The sequence below is a fragment of the Ambystoma mexicanum genome, chromosome 6p (assembly GCF_040938575.1).
Source record: "Ambystoma mexicanum isolate Mex_15411 chromosome 6p, UKY_AmexF1_1, whole genome shotgun sequence".
NCBI lineage: Eukaryota > Metazoa > Chordata > Amphibia > Caudata > Ambystomatidae > Ambystoma > Ambystoma mexicanum.
Window position 1 is genome coordinate 275,583,532 of NC_090935.1, and position 15,748 is coordinate 275,599,279.

General features: G+C 48.7%; 1 protein-coding gene across 5 annotated transcripts in view; it reads left to right on the top strand.

Moving 5' to 3' along the window:
• Positions 1 to 15,748, top strand: part of POLI (DNA polymerase iota) — a 668,492-nt gene that overhangs the window by 184,369 nt on the left and 468,375 nt on the right. For 4 of the 5 annotated variants that reach the window (XM_069626995.1, XM_069626991.1, XM_069626994.1 and 1 more), the window contains exon 4: positions 5,241 to 5,393. The exons of the other annotated variant lie outside the window; for it this stretch is intronic. In XM_069626995.1, the coding sequence (XP_069483096.1) occupies positions 5,241 to 5,393 (153 nt within the window). The remainder of the gene's footprint in view (positions 1 to 5,240; positions 5,394 to 15,748) is intronic. 5 annotated transcript variants of the gene reach the window in all.

Consider the following 15,748-nt stretch of genomic DNA (forward strand, 5'->3'; position numbering starts at 1 on the left):
TTATGCAGAAAACCCCCATTCACTCAGCCTAGCTGTCACTCAAACATGCTAAGTGGTGAGCCGGCCGGCTCACCACTTGGGCCAATCACACAAGAGTGCGACTTGAGTTACCAAGGTAACTCAGTCCAGGGTGCCTAAACCCCCTCCCACACCCTCTGTGGTACCCAGACAGAGTGGCACTACTTTTGGAGGCTTCTGTGGAGAAGCCCGGCAAAAAGTGGAACAAAGGGCTCGACTTGGGTTGGAGTCACAGAAGAGAACACAAACGCCATTTTATTATCGAGCCTTGGCAAAAAATACCAACCGGAGAATTAATATTAATTAAATAGACCGGCGGCATGTTCGAGGCTATGAGAATTAAATAATTAAAGTTGGTAGCCTCGGACAATGGGAAAATCCCATAGGAAAATATTTGCGGTCGAATATAAAAAGTAGTTTCCACTGCCACCAGCCAAAACTCGATCAGGGGGGATGGAGACGTGCCCCCTCGACTAACAGACCCCGGGGCAATCGAATTTCCCCGACCAGTACGTCCACAATATGATGGTTTGTACTGGTTTCTGTTAATAATTTGGGACTAGTAAAGCCAATGGTGACTTGACATGCCCTGGGAGACAGTAGTCCGTCCCAGGGTATGGAGTCTATGGTGGGGTGTCACTATGGCACCCCTGTGTCACTGCACTGAGGGTGCTGTGTAACACACATAGTAAAAACACGAGACCCTATGGAGTAAAAGACCCCATAGCCCATAAAACACATTAGCAGTCAAAGGAGCCCCTCAAATCATGTCCAAGAGTGTGAAGAAAAGAGACTCACTCTTGGCAGAAGAATAAAAACAAACTCCAGAAATCCAGCAAAGCTGATGGGGGACTCACTAGGTTAGGAAATTCAGCCTAAACCGAGAATTCTCCCTAACACTTGGTAAATCAGGGAGGGTGCAAAAAATTCTGAGGGCTTCTGCCCCTACACAGTTCAGCAGGTTAGCTTCCTTAAGGTCATCGTTAAATTTGGCATAATCAATGGCCCTTAAGTATACTTGAAATGTGTCTATCAATTGTTCCCATGGTGTGCAGGGGCTGCCTGGGTTGGCAAGGAACGGACATGGAGCAGTTACCTTCTGCATTTATTTGTAGTTGTCTGTACCGCTCGAATACGTTTGTTTAAATAATGACGCAAGTGGCGGGCCGTAAGCTCTACGCACTAATGATGATGGCTGCAGCAATAGTACTGGCCTCCTTACGATCATGAATGGGTGGATAAGCTTTGGAACTTTGTGGCTCTTGAATGGCTTACATACTCTATACAAGGACAGCACCACAGGTTTAGAGCTGACTGGGCAGTCTTGCTGGAATATCTGTTGGATGGCCCAAGGCAGCGTTAGTGCCCTCGGAGCATAAGACTCTTGGGTATAGTAGTAGACACACCTCGAAAACCAGACTCATGAGGGGGTTCATCTGTTTGAGTTATTTCGCAACACAAGGACTCGTTTGCCAGATCGTGGGCGGAAATCGCTCTGCAGAGCAAAGGATGGGACATTAATCTACTCTCAGACCCGGAGTTGGGGGGAGGGGGAGGGTGACGGGGCGTTGGGGATCATTGTTATATGTTTGCTTGTTTGATATGAAAATGCCAATAAAAACTAAAGTATAAATAAATAAATAATGACGCAAGTGTTCATTCAGCTCACAAGCGCTGGAGCTAGAGGCTCAGCATAAGTGTGCCTGCAGTTTTAATATGTTTTGACTGCAGTTTTAATGCATCAATTTTTTCCGTTGAACTTTGTGTGGTGTAGACTGTCACTTCTGTTCAAGAAACAAGATAATCCTCTGCTTGGGGAATTTGGAGTGAAGTAAACTTATGTGCATTTGCTTTGCAGCTGTTAACGCAGCGGTGTACATTTCCCAGGCAACCGGGTAAGTATCAAATTGGCCACCACGTTACGCGACGCCACAGGTCCTGTCCTCCAGTTTAAAAAATGCGAGTGAGCTCGCGACTGTCACTCGCTAGCGCCTGTTGGGTGCCTTTATATCCCCCAAAATTGCGCACTACAGGAGACTTGCTTGTTACCTGATGAAAGTTTTGTACCGCTGCCAGTCCGGTTGTATCCCTTTCAGTGGTTTCTTGGGTGGCGGCGGGTGCACCATGTAAGGAACTCATGGTGGCAACAGTAAAGACAGACACAAGTGATCACAGTTCAAGGGTATTTATTAAAATAATAAGGCAGTCCTAGTGGCGTCTTGTCAAATAAAAAGGGACTATACTAAAAAATAAACTATTGGCAATCCTTACAACAAGTTTCAAAATAGTGTGGGGTAATTTTCGCAAGAAAAGAAATATATAGTGTGGGGTAATGTTCTAAAGAAAAGAAAGAAATGTTCACCAAATGAGAAGTCAGGATGGTATGGCAGGGGTCTCCCTTCCCCACGTTTTTAGCATGGGATAAGGCAGGACCTTTGAGCACAGCACTCTCATGGGCCTCGCCAGCACGACGTTACAGTTCCTTTCAACTAGGCTAGGACCCTCTGGGGCCAAGTCTCTTTCCTGCAAAGTCTCTTGCCTTAGAAGGCCTCCTGGACCATAAACCATCAACAAAACAAAGTTCCTTTGGCAATCTTTTATGTTGGACGATTGCTCTTCGCCCCTTGGATCCCCCTCAACTGGGCTCTAATCCTTCTTGTAAAGTTAGCCTCCCTCAATCGTGTTCACTATGGCCTTTCACTCAAAATCGTAGCATTCAAACAATCATATTGTCCTTTGTAACAACCATCCATTGTAGACATCCCTGTTTACCCTCAACTCATAGGCATCCCTCTGTCGGGTTCACATTTGCCACTTTCAGAGCTCAATCAGTTTTCTCCAATGTGTCAAAGACTTTCAAGTGTATTAGGGGTTTTGCTGGACCCCCATAGGACCACTTTGACACTCCACACTGGTCTCTCCCAAAGGCTCTTGGTTCTCGTAGTTTGAACAAACAATACAACCCACAAAGGCTTCAGTCGGAGTCCTTCGAATGAGTGCCATGCAAAGCCTGACCACTCTGCTTCTGAACCTTCTGCTCGGATTTCTTTAAAGTTCAGTTACACAAGTTCTTTGTTCATCAAGGTTGCCACCTACAACCTTGGGCCAAGCACAGTTTCTATCTGTCTTCTTCGACTCAGCGGATGTGCTGAACTGTCTGAGTTTCTTGTCTCAGGAGTCAAGGAAAGCACCACGGCGGCAAGAGCTTCCTCCTTCTTTGGCTATCAGCGCAAGGGAGCCACGTGTACCATTGGCACCTGTCACACCACACGCTAGCTGGACTTCCTGGTCTTATAATTTCCCTTTAGGAGGCTTCGTAGATCTGAATTGAAAAGGGCAAGGGCAGTTGCCCATTCGTCGTACTTCCAGGTCTCACCACATTTTCCTCCTTTTGAACTGCTGGTCCTGTGTATCTCGTGTGTACGGCCTTGCTCAAAGTACGCTCTCGTGCTTCGACTTTTATCCCTGTGGGGAAGGGAAAGGGCCGTCAGGTATGCGTAGGTATGGTTAATTGCCTGACGGGATATATCAGGTAAACGGCTCTGGTGTTAGTACGTTCTCTTTCAGGGTGTAGGAAAGTGTTTGTCTTCGAAATGGATGCGGGTGGGATGGTAGAGTTTCTAAGTATCCCACGGGGTAGGATGGGAAAAAAGGGCTAGAAGGAAGGGGGTACAGCGTCTCGCCCGTCGGTGTCCCACTTCCACTCCCCAAAGACCCCCATCCAGCTGATCCTCGCCCACTAGTCCACCCCCAGGTACTGGATCCAATGTCCTCCGGGGACTAGCGGGTGAGACACCTTCATGTTTCTCACAACCGATACTTTCACTCCTGGGGGTTCTCCCTCAGTCAAATTGCAACTCGTCGCCACTTTGTAATGGATAGAGGCACATGATACAGAAATTAAGTATGTACTCCATTTATTAAGAGAACCCCCACAGCGCAGGCTGTCCTGCGCCCGCTCTCGCTAAAGCTTCTCTCTTGTGTCGTCCTTAAACTTCATGAGGTTTGAGAACAACACAGGAGACAAACCATACCAATTCCTCCACTCCCCTTCCTCGTCGCAGTGTTAAGGTGTTTCTGGGAACCGTAGTCCCTTTTTGCTAACTTGCATGAAATGTTTCTAACAAGTCTTGAGGGCAAGTCAGTGTTTGAAAGTTGGTCTGTAGATTGGAATGAGAGAGCTTCAGCACTCTCCTTTGAGGGAACAGGGGAAGAATCCCAATAGTCCATTAGAATGTTACAATTGGGAGATTTGTCCTGCAAGGGGGATAGCATGTCTCATCCGATGATGCCAAGGTATTTCCCCAGAGGTTGTCTCCCACATGTGATCCTCCCTCATATAGCTGCTCCGAGGGTCAGCATCAGGTTGTGGTTGCCGTCCCCTGGCCACATGGGAGGTGGTCACTGCCGGGAAAACAGTGATGACTCCACCTGATTCATTACAGTACCTGTTCCCTTAAGGGACCAAAGTTGTGGTTCACAGAAACAAATAGACTTGATAAGGTGCTGGTGCTGAGTAGCAAAACAGCTTTCCGGAACTGGGCCGATATGTTGCCTTTCCTCCATTATTCTCAGAGCCAAGCCAACATCATGGGAGTTGCACAGCAGCAGTTGATACAGTAAGGATTCCCTGACTAACCTGTGGATTTTGTAACTGTTACACACTTGGATGGAAAAAAGGGTTTTGGAAGGAGACAGTCTCTAATGCCTAGAGGAAGATGACAGCAGTTCTCACACAGCTAGGCCCATTGTATCTTCCAGGACACAGACCCTCAAGAACACATGACCCATGCGTATAGGCCCACCCCAAACCCAGCCAACGCATCCTACAGAGGTCCCTAAATTCTGTCTTTCGGTGAGGAAAAGCAGGATCTAAAAGGAGAGCTGCCCAGTCACCAGGTGTGTGGTGTTGGAGTAGCAGCTGGAGAGCAATGGTTGGCAGAGAGAGTTGAGCATGAGGCATATTAAGGAAGAAGGATTTGTATGAGTTAGTTGGAGGCTGGGATGGATAGGTTGTTTTGGGGCAGGTGGAGGGTTACCATCTAGGAAGGAGTTAATGAAGGGCTCATCAGCAAGTGATTGCTGGAGTGGAGGGCCCCTAAAAGGTGTTGCTGTGTGGAAGGAGGTTAACATCTGGAAAGGGGGTCCATAAACATTTTTCACTTCACTTTATTTCCTCATATTAAGATGCCAATGTTATTCTTTTTTTATTTTTAATATAGAACTGTTGGAGGAGTTCTGTCCATTGGTTGAAAGACTTGGCTTCGATGAAAATTTTATTGACATTACTGAGTTGGTAGAGAAGCGGTTAAAAGATCAACTCTCTGAAGGATTTTCCAAAATTGCTGTGTCAGGTCATATATACAACAATAAAAGTGAGTGAATATTTCTTACATCACAGCTGAAGTGTTGTAAAATGTATTTTTAAGAACAGTTTGGTTATTGTATTAATCACATTTTTTTATTATTGTCAAAGAACAAATGGGCTAAATATGCAGTCGCCATTCTGCATTTCATGTCCAATTTCAATTTAATTTGTGATTTGCATTGCTCTTAACGCCAGCCCTCTCCATCTTCTAAGTGGCATACCAGGGATGAAAACCATGTGGCACAGCATCATCTCGCCAGGGCAAGCATGTAATCAATGAATTCTCCTCCCAGCCAATCTATATCTGTTCAAAAATCTGCATAATGATATAGGTGTGAAGTAAACAGCCCAGCCCACTTTATCTACTTTCATTACAATTATAAAAACTAGGCTGGCAAAAAGAAATAAAATAATTGAGCAATAAGTTGCATATACTTGTCAGACCAGTTCAGTTAATACAGATACAGAAAGTCAGGATAAATTGATATTTTACTGTATTGTTTGGAGAACTAACAAATTATATTTCGATATTGGCCTGACCTCACCACAAATATGTGCAGTTTTTCTCAAAATGCTTCTTGTAATCAATGTGGGAACTGCTTTATAATTACTTCTTTGGTTTCTGTGAACATTGTAGGAATGGTGTAGCTTTAGTGAAGGAGGCAGATCCGCATGGCCACTTGTGAACAACAAGGACGTTTAGAGATGCTTTTACCAACCAAGAAAAGTGATCATTTTACCCATCTTTGTTACCCAAACTGTGACTCACAGTATGTCTTTGTTTTATTCATAAATGTCTTTGTGAACTCATGTTTGCCTTTGCGAGATTGTGAATGTTATGTTCATTTATACCGCGCACCGCTACCACCCAGTGAGGAATCCTCTGATGTCATCCATTTTGGCCTGGGGGGAGGCCTTTCACATAAGGCCTGGCAGGTGAGGCCGCTACACGATAGACCCCTGGTACTCAGCGTGTGGATCTCATGGGGAGGAATGCCTCCTATGAGACTAGGGACGACGCGGCATTCCCAAAATATATCCCCACCTTCTTCTTCTTCCTCCTCCTACCCTATGCAGGCTTCCGTAATCCTACATACTTCCATGTCCTGCTGTAGGATAGATGATTAGACCTACCTAAAAGTCACTCGGGCGAAGTAGAGTAGGGACTTCTTAAGCAAGTCGTATGCAGGCACTGAGACAAAGAAGTGCACGTGTAGCCCAGTTGAAGATGAGAAAATCAATACTGAGACAAGGAAGAAATGCAGAGTGCCCCGGAATGAACGGTCTAATCACCTTAACCAAGGTATTCAGCTACTGGACATAAGAAGGACAATCCAACCTTTCTGTTCCTCCCTGGAGGCACCGCGGGCAAAGGTCCAACCTCGCAGACGGTGAGGCTGGGAAAGAAGCAGCCGATCGGGACGTGGGTGGTAGGAACCAGACGTCACTACCTGCTCTTCCGAGGACCGGCAGACCGAGAGAGCAGCAGGAGGAGAACCAGGCGGAGATGAACGCTGTGTGACACTGATGAACAGCGACGCGCAGCCCGTCTCCAAGGAAGTGTGGCGGAGCCGCCAGAGGCAGTGCAAACTTAGGAGGCTGAGAAAAGCTGTCAGGAGACACCGAGAAGCCCGAGACCAACGACATGGATCAGGAGCCCGAAATCTAGGTACCAGGGATGCCTGGGTCTGTAAAGCGGTCTGGGACCTAAGCAAGAGAAACTACAATAGCGTGGTCTGGGACCCAAACGAGAGAAACAACATTAACAGGGCCAGGGACACGAGCAACAGAAACCAAATAGAAAGGGTCTGGCACTGAAGGCAGTACCTGGCAGGGGAGTATACCAGGACTGCCTCTCGAGCCATCTTTGTTGAACTGCCAAAAAAGGCCAGGGGAAGGGAGACATTCCCCCACCAGTGTGAACATTGTAATAAAAGCCAAGCCAAGGGAAGGGGAGTCCTTCTCTTGGCATTGTGAGATACCTGAGAAAGGCCAGTGGAAGGGAGTCATTCCCCCTGGTATTGTGACCATTGAAAGAATCCTGAGACAGGTCAAGGGGAGGGAGTCATCTGCTTTACATCAAGGTTTGTAGTTGGAACTTTACTTATTTTGTAAACTGAGACTTTTCAATCTGAAATTTGGTTTGGTGCCTTTTTGAAAGGGACCGCAACCTGGCGAAGGGAGTCATTCCCTCAGAAAATGGTCCCTTCAGACTACTAGCGTTGGTATCTGCCTTGTCGAAGAAGGTCCATTTGTCTACAGTAAAGAGACTTAATAACCTTTTATCTTTAATTCGAAGTGCAATGGAAGGAAATGGGTTTTGACACAGGACGATGGACTTTTTGTTAGACATCCTGACATATCTTTAGTATTCAGTTGAAGCAGGGAAACCCCTCTTAGAGCTGGGGATAGTTAGGGTTTTTCCTATTTTGTTACTGAATAAAAGGCTTTAGCAAGAATCATGCCACCTGTGTGTCAGTCTCGTCCTTCCACACCCTGACAACGTGCATTACCCTGCTGTATGACTTCACTCTCTATCAAGCATAATCAACAAGTTACTTAACAGACCTTTGCAATATTCTTGTGTTTTGTAAACAATTAGTTTGTATCTATTCAGTAATTTATACGGTGTCCAGCAACAACATTTTAGATCATTTTAATTTGCACTGGAAATACCCGAATTGTTTGATCAAGGTCATTTTCACAGCCTAGTTGGTGTTCAATTCCACAAATTAAGAAGTTGTAGTTTAATTTGACTTTGTGAGTAATACATCCCTGTCTCGAGTCAAATTGTCGTGTGTGTTAGTTTATAACAAGAATAATGATATTTTTTAATTAGATTTCTTCTCCAGCATTGGATATTTCATGGATTCACATGCTATGAATCTTTCCTGTCATCTGCTGGGAGACCTCAGTAACTTTATTATAGTAGTTTTCCTATGGAAAAACTTCGACACCTTGAGTGTCCTATCGGCGTCGTTATGGGTGCTTTAAACAGCACCAATGGACGTCCGGTATATAGCTTCGCCCCCGCGGCTTCCCCTCAGATTTCAACCGTCTTCCAAACTGTTGGGATCCCCTCGTGTTCTCTCCAGAGAATCTGTCTTTTGTGAAAACTTAGTTTTCTTCCCCGTGAGAATCGCTGTTTCCACGTAAGGTGTGTTCCCGTTCCTGTGATGTAATCTTCGGAGCCGAAGAAATCTTTATTTCGGCCTTGTGAGACCAGCAGCCTCAAGAATGTGCTTGAGGGGGACGGGCATTCAGAGTGCCTGTACTGCTTATACCCCAACCACTTGGCTGAAAATTGTGACATCTGTCAAGGGTTTTCCCAAAAAACCCTCAAGGATAGGAACCGGACATGATTACCGGGCTGTACGAGGGTGCCTATATGGGTTCGGAGGTAGGCACTTCCCGCAGGGGCAGGTCCGCCACTCCCTCGGCCAAGAGGTCACCATCGCTCCAGAGAGCTCGGTCGGAGTAGCCCCGACCTATTATTCAGCGCACTGGTGAGTCCAGGCCTTCTTCGGAGTTGGTTAATGGCAAGAAGTCCTCTGCTGCAAGGCCGTTGTCGAGTGCTGAGGGGTTGTTGGTTCCCTCCGCTCAGGGCACGGCTACACCAAGGTCAGATCAGCCAAAGGAGAAGGCCTCATTCTTCCTCCTTGTCGACGAGGCGCTCTTCGTCCAAGGAAGGGCATCGCTCCTCTTCTGGCAATGAGTCATTGAAGCAAGTGGGCCCCTTCACAATCTACAGGGGTTTTGGCGTCAAAGGCAATGTCAAAGACTCGTCCCACGTTGTCTGCTGTGCCACCGCCGACCAGTTTGTCAACGACTCTCCCGTCGATGATAGCTCCGTGATAGGCTGCCCCGTCAATGACTATCCTGGGGACGGCCCAGTCGTCGACTGCTTCAATGACGGGGTTTGGAAGAAAGCGACAGAGACTCATATATGTCCACGGCAAGACCAGCTCAGCTCCAGTCAGAGTCCTATCTTCCAGGGAAACATTGTGGCATTCCGCTGTGTCTACTGAGCCGCCTCTTCTGGAAGGGTTTCTGGCCCTGCTCCCTGAGGACATACTACAGCAGGAGATCACCTTGGGCCCTGGCCTACAACGAACATGTGATTTTTGATTCGGATCCTGAGGAGGGAGAGGCAGTACAAATGTTCCTGGATACTGCGGTTTTGGGCCTGCAAGCTGCTCTTCCGTCCACAACAGCAGGTCTGGGGGAGGTGCCGCCTCAATATCATCTTGTCAATTCGCACTCGTTGCTCCCGATGCAAGTGCTCGCTATGTTGAAAACGCTCCTATGGCAATTGGATGCCAGGCTCCCAGTGCCTCAGGTTCCGTCTGTTCTGTTGCTGCATGGACTGCCTGTGGTTCCTCGTCAGAAGGATGGCACGAGGCCCCCCGCAGCCGGGACCCCCATCCCAGGAAGTCTTCCCCAGCCAGGCCTCCTCCACCGTTGCCCAAGTCCTCCCTGGAGGGATCAGGAGGAAGGGGAGCTGGAGGATTCAGACCAAGACAGTGTTCCGCAAGACACTCTCTCTACGGTTTCTTATTCTCCCAGAAGAGCAGACACCTGGGATACTGACCCAGACCTGGATACTCTGAGTAGTCCGGCACAACCATCTCCACCGGATGACATTGGGGCCTTCCATGCAATGATGACTAAAGCCTGTAACTAATTTGGTCTGATCCCAGAGGAAGAAAAAGGACTGCTTCTTGTTCGACCACATGGGGAAGAGGAGAAAAGCGGTTTTTGCAATCCCTACATTGCATTACGTGTGGCAAGAGGGTCTTCATACGATGAGGTACCCATTTACGCAGCCAGCGGTCAAGGGTCGCTTGGAGAAGAAGTTCAAGGCGCTTGAGTCGACTCCGAAGTGCCTGGCGTCGCAGCCTATGCCAGAGTCTGTGGTTTCGGCAGCGGCTACTAGAAAGACGCGCACCCAGCACAAGTGTGCTACTCCTCCCGAGAATGAGAATCGTAAGTTGGACGCTTTTGGTAAGAAAGTCTTCCCGGTCAGAGGCACTACGGTTAAGGATGCCAAATCGTTGGCTATTATGGCCAGATATGGCTGCGAGACATGGCACTGCCTGGCTTCTCTGTTGGACCGCCTGCCTGAGCAGCAGAGGAAGGAAGGAATGCTTTTGGTTCGGGAGGGGGAGGAAGCTTCGAACCATAGTATCAATATTGCTGTCGACCGGGTGGAGACCGGGTTCAAGCAAATTAATGATGTGGTGGTTCTCCGGCATCAAGCTTGGCTTCACTGCACTGATTTCAGGCAAGAGGTTCAGCATAAGGTTGTGGACATGCCTTGCGAGGGGGAAAATGTTTTCAGGGAAAAGATTGATGCTTTGAAGAAGGTGTACTCCGATACGGCAAGGTCCCTTAAAGCCCTGCGGGGCATACTGTCTTTTTGCTCCTTTCGTGGGGTCTCTGGGAATTCACGTTTAGCAGGTTCTCGAGACAAGGGATACGATAGGTCCACCTACTACACCCAGGGCTACTGGCGTTCCTTCCAGGCCGCCCAATTAACCAAGGATTACCAGGGACAGAAGGATAAAGGGGTTCCTCCTCTTCCCAAAGAAGCTGACAAAGCAAGCCTCAGCAATGACTGCCACAGGGGCAGTCAATTAGGGGGGAGGGTGGCACACCACCTCGACAAGTGGCGTTCAATCACGACAGACCTATGGGTGCTGGAAGCAGTCCAATTTGGCCACTCGTTGGAGTTCAGGCGTCCTCGGCGCCTCATTCCTCCAATAAGAAAGTCTCAGGTTCACCTTCACATCCTACGTCAGCAGGTTCGTCTCATGCCGCAAAAAGGGGCGATCGAGAGAGTTCCCGCATCGGAGAGCAGGAAGGGGGTCTATTCCAGGTTTTTTGTGATCAAAAAGCTGAACAGAAAATGGCACCCCATTCTGGACCTGTGACCGCTCAACAAAAGTATAAAACACCAAAAGTTCAGGATGCTTACGTTGCAAGACGTCATGAGGGCGGTCCAACCTGGGGAGTTTTTAGCGTCCATGGATCTCGAGGACGCTGATCTTCACATCCCTATGCATCCCAGGCATCGTACATTTCTCATGTTCATGGTGGGAAACAGCCATTACCAGTTTTGGGTTCTTCCCTTTGGCCTGAAGTCCGCTCCCAGGACTTTCACCAAGTGCCTGGCTCCGGTGGCGGATTAACTCTGCAGAAGCAGACACCTCCTTAACATGTACTTGGACGACTGGTTGGTCAGGGGGTCGACTTGCCAGCGGACGTTGGAATCTCTCACCGCCACTATGCTCCTTTTTCAGCGTCTATACTTTGCAATCCTCTTCAGTAAGTCCTGTTTAACGCCCTCAAGGGAGTTGGTCTTTCTAGGAGCTCATTTCCAGATGGCCCTCAATCAAGTCAAGCCATAGAAGGACAGAGTGGAAAAGCTGTAGTCCCTGGCGGGCTTGTTTTTACCGGGGACATCGGTCACGGTCCGCTCGTACATGTCTCTCCTAGGCATCATGTCGTCCTGCCGCTTGCTCATTCCAAATTGTTGTCTGTTCATGTACCCAGCACAGGAATTTCTCAGTTCCAAGTGGTCACAGATCCAGGGCTCTTGGTCAGACAAGGTGCTTGTTTCCCGAACTCTGGCAGAAGCCCTACAGTGTGGGCTCAGCCCGTCAACATCGCACGGGGCATGGCCCTAGTGGAGCCGGATTTTCAATACACAATCGTGACCGACACCTCACAGGCCGGATGGGGGGGCTCACCTAAGCCAGTTCCAAGTCAAGGGCTGGTGATCTCCCAAGGAGGTTTCGCTGCACATCCATGTTCTGGAGTTGAGAGCCGTACACTCTGCACTCAAGTCTTTTCTTCCTCTCGTCCAGGGCTTGGTGGTAAGGATTCTCATCGACAACACCACAACTATGTTTTATCTACGCAAGCAGGAGGGAAACACACTCACGGCTCCTTTACCAGGAAGCACAGACCATCTGGCACTGGGCCGTGCAGCACAGGATTCAGATCCTGGCTTTCTACCTCCCAGGGATTCAAAAAAGTCAGGCAGACTCCCTCAGCAGGGATTCATTGCAACTGAAGGGCAACCTGGGGGCGATGATATTCGAGAAATGGGGCACTCCCCCCTCTGGTCTTGTTCGCCAGCCACGAGAACAAGCAGTGTCTTCACTTTGCCAGCAGAGTTCCTCATCCGGACTCCAGGGGGGGGCACGTTCTCTTTTTCATGGACGGGGATGTTCTCCTGTGCGTTTCCTCCTTTTGCCCTGATAAGGAAGACGATTGAGATGATTTGCAAGGTTCCCTGCAGAATAATCCTGGTGGTCCCGTTCTGGCCCAGGCAGACCTGGTTCTCGGACGTTCTTCACCTGGCAGGGGACAACCCTCTTCACCTGGGTTCACAGCCGGATCTTCTCTCTCAGAGCAGGGGGAGGGTATGGCATCACAACCCGGGTTCTCTCAACCTAGGCGCATGGCTCCTGACCAATCCGAGTTTGGAGACAGAGAGATTCCTCAAGATTGTTGCTGCATTTTGGCTGCACCGAGGGCTCCATCTACCAATGCATCGTACGCCAGGAAGTGGAGGAGGTTCTGTATCTGGTGTTCTCAGCAGCCTGACCTGCAGCCATTGCTGGCTAAGGAGGGTCTGGCCATATCATCTATCCAGGTCCACTTGGCGGCCATCTCAAGATTCACACGGAGACACAATTCTACACCTCTTTTCAGTGACAGATTGATTAAGCATTTTCTCAAAAACCTGTTTAGGATGTCTCAACCTGGTGCTCTCTGCCCTTATGAAACCTCTGGTTGAGCCCATGTCGACGGTTGCCATGAAATGCTCACTTGCAAGGTGTTTTTTCTAGTGGCCATCACGTCTTCCAGACGGGTATGGGAACTGCTGGCTCTGGTCATTGACCTTCCATACCTGCATTTCATGAAAGACTAGGTCCTTCTCTCTACAAATCCACACTTTTTTCCGAAGATCCTGTCAGACTTTCACAAGAACACAACTATAGCCTTAATAACTTTTTTCCCTAATGCTTCTTCGCTAAGGGAAAGAGCATTGCATTCCATGGATGTCAAGAGGGCTTTGAAATACTATCTGGATCGCACTGAGTGTTACAGACCATCCAAGCAACTGTTTGTGGCTTTCGGCCCCTCCAATAAAGGGAGGCCGATTTCTAAACAAGGCATCTCATGCTGGGTGGCGGCGACAATATCTTTCTGCCACGCTAAAGCCAACAAGCCTTTACAGCCGACTCCAAGAGCTCACTCTACGAGGTCCACAGCGTCCTCAGTGGCTCTTTGGGCGGGCATACCGATCAGTGACATTAGCCAGGCAGCGACGTGGGCAGTACCCCACACGTTCACCAAGCACTACTGTCTAGGTCAACAGCATGCTAAGGACATACAGGTGGGACGAGCGGTGCTCCAACGCCTGTACCAGTAAGGTAAAACCTGCAGCTTCCGGGGTTTTGGCTCTACTTCTGCTGTATTTGTTTGTATTGACTGAAGGTGATGTTTTCTCTTGTTAATCATATTGCCTTAAGTCGGCGGACTGTTTGCCTGTTGTACACCTCTGGGCTCTCTTACTGCTACGAAGTCTATTTACAGCATGTGAATCCATGAAAGATCCAATGCTGGAGAAGAGTAGTTTCTTACCTGTAACTCCATTTCGAGGGGATTGGGTCCTCCAACGTATTCCATATCTATGACCGTTGTAACGCTCACCTGATTCACACGGAGGCGCTGGTCTAGGCAGGAAGGAATCTGTGACTCGAAAAGTGATGTGCAGGACTCGATTGGCTTCTGGGGCTGAGCCTCTTCGCACTGTGTGTCGAACTCGAAGGGTGAGATTTCTGCAGATGAAAGAATATATGGGGTTAAAGATCTGGGCAATTGAGTGTCCTTCTCTCTCTCTCTCTCTCTCGTCTAGCTTCTCCGTAGAGCCCCCAGGTAAACGTGCTCACCTTAGATAGGTGAATGCTGGGCTCTCCATCTGCGTCTGGTGCAGGGTGCCGTTGCCAGTTCCTTCACTGGGTGAAACGTAGGCCTCTTAACATCAGAGGATCGCAACTGCCGTTAACAGCACGAGCGGTGAGTTTCCGGACACCTTTTAGTCCATATAGTCTTTAGGTGCGTGGACACCTAAGTAATGAACAGGGCTCGGAATAATGCTTGTTCTATTTGGTTTGCATGCTCTAGCGTTAGAAGATGGTATGAAGAGAGCCAAAGCTGGAGCCAGAGCCTTGGAAAGAAGCGCTTGGAAATGCGTGAGTATATGCAAGCGCTTTAACTGTCTCTTTCCTTCACAGCTGTGAGTTCGTGCTGAAGAGGTGATGAAAACGCCGGAGTAGTTGCAGGCGCTCTATTGTGGAGAGCGCGATGGGCATAAGTAAATACCTGTCTAATGTCTCTTCTTTTGTCTTTCAGATGCTGGGTTGCAGTGTTGAAAACATCCGGAATTCGCGGATTGCCGGTGAGTAATAACTATGCTTTTGTCTCCACAGGCGGAGGTGCAGTGTGAAGAAATGGTCGCTGCCGATGGACCAGGTAAGGAATGCGTTGCATGTGAAGTCGTCGTGCTAACCTGTTGTTTCTTGTCTTTTACAGGCGCTGCTGAAGACTGGATACTGGAATGGTAAGTATTGTTCTTGCAGGTACAGGATCGGAAGAAGAAAAGCTGGAACAGACTCAGTGAGCGTTCTGCTGCAGATGCAGAATAACGCGAAGCACGCTTCATCAATCGGTGTGGTTTAAATAGCCTAGGAGTGATGAGGCGTCTTCCTCCACGGCCCCGCCTAGGTAAGAAAAGAGTTCCTGTTCCAGAAGAGTTCCAGTGTTGTATCCAGGGCGTGGAGCTTGCCCCACCCAGGTAAGAAAATAGTTCCGGCTTACAGAGGATTCCTATGTAGCTGGTAAGTAAGCAGCATGGTCTGCTGCAGGTAAGTCCACCCAAGCATCTTCACATATAATATGAGCCCGGCGCTCCCAGTGCCGGGACCGATGGCCTTGATGAGCCTGGCGCCACTGGCGCCGGGACAAGGTCCAAAAGGTCCCAGTAGGGACCGGCTGGTGCCTAGGCTTAGGATTAGGGGCCTGCTTCCAAGGACGTTGGGCTGGTCTTGGCTCCTTGGAAGCAGTGATCATGACAGCACCCCCCTCAAGGCCCCTCCTAAGCGTGTCTTCTCCGGGGGTTTTGGCTTGTCGGGGTGATTCAGATGGAATTTCTTGACCAGACGAGGTGCGTGGACATATTCTGAGGGTTCCCAAGATCTTTCCTGGGGGCCGTATCCTTTCCAATCAATCAGGTAATATAATTTAGATTTGGTGATTTTGGAGTCTAGGATGTTCTTTACTTCGAAT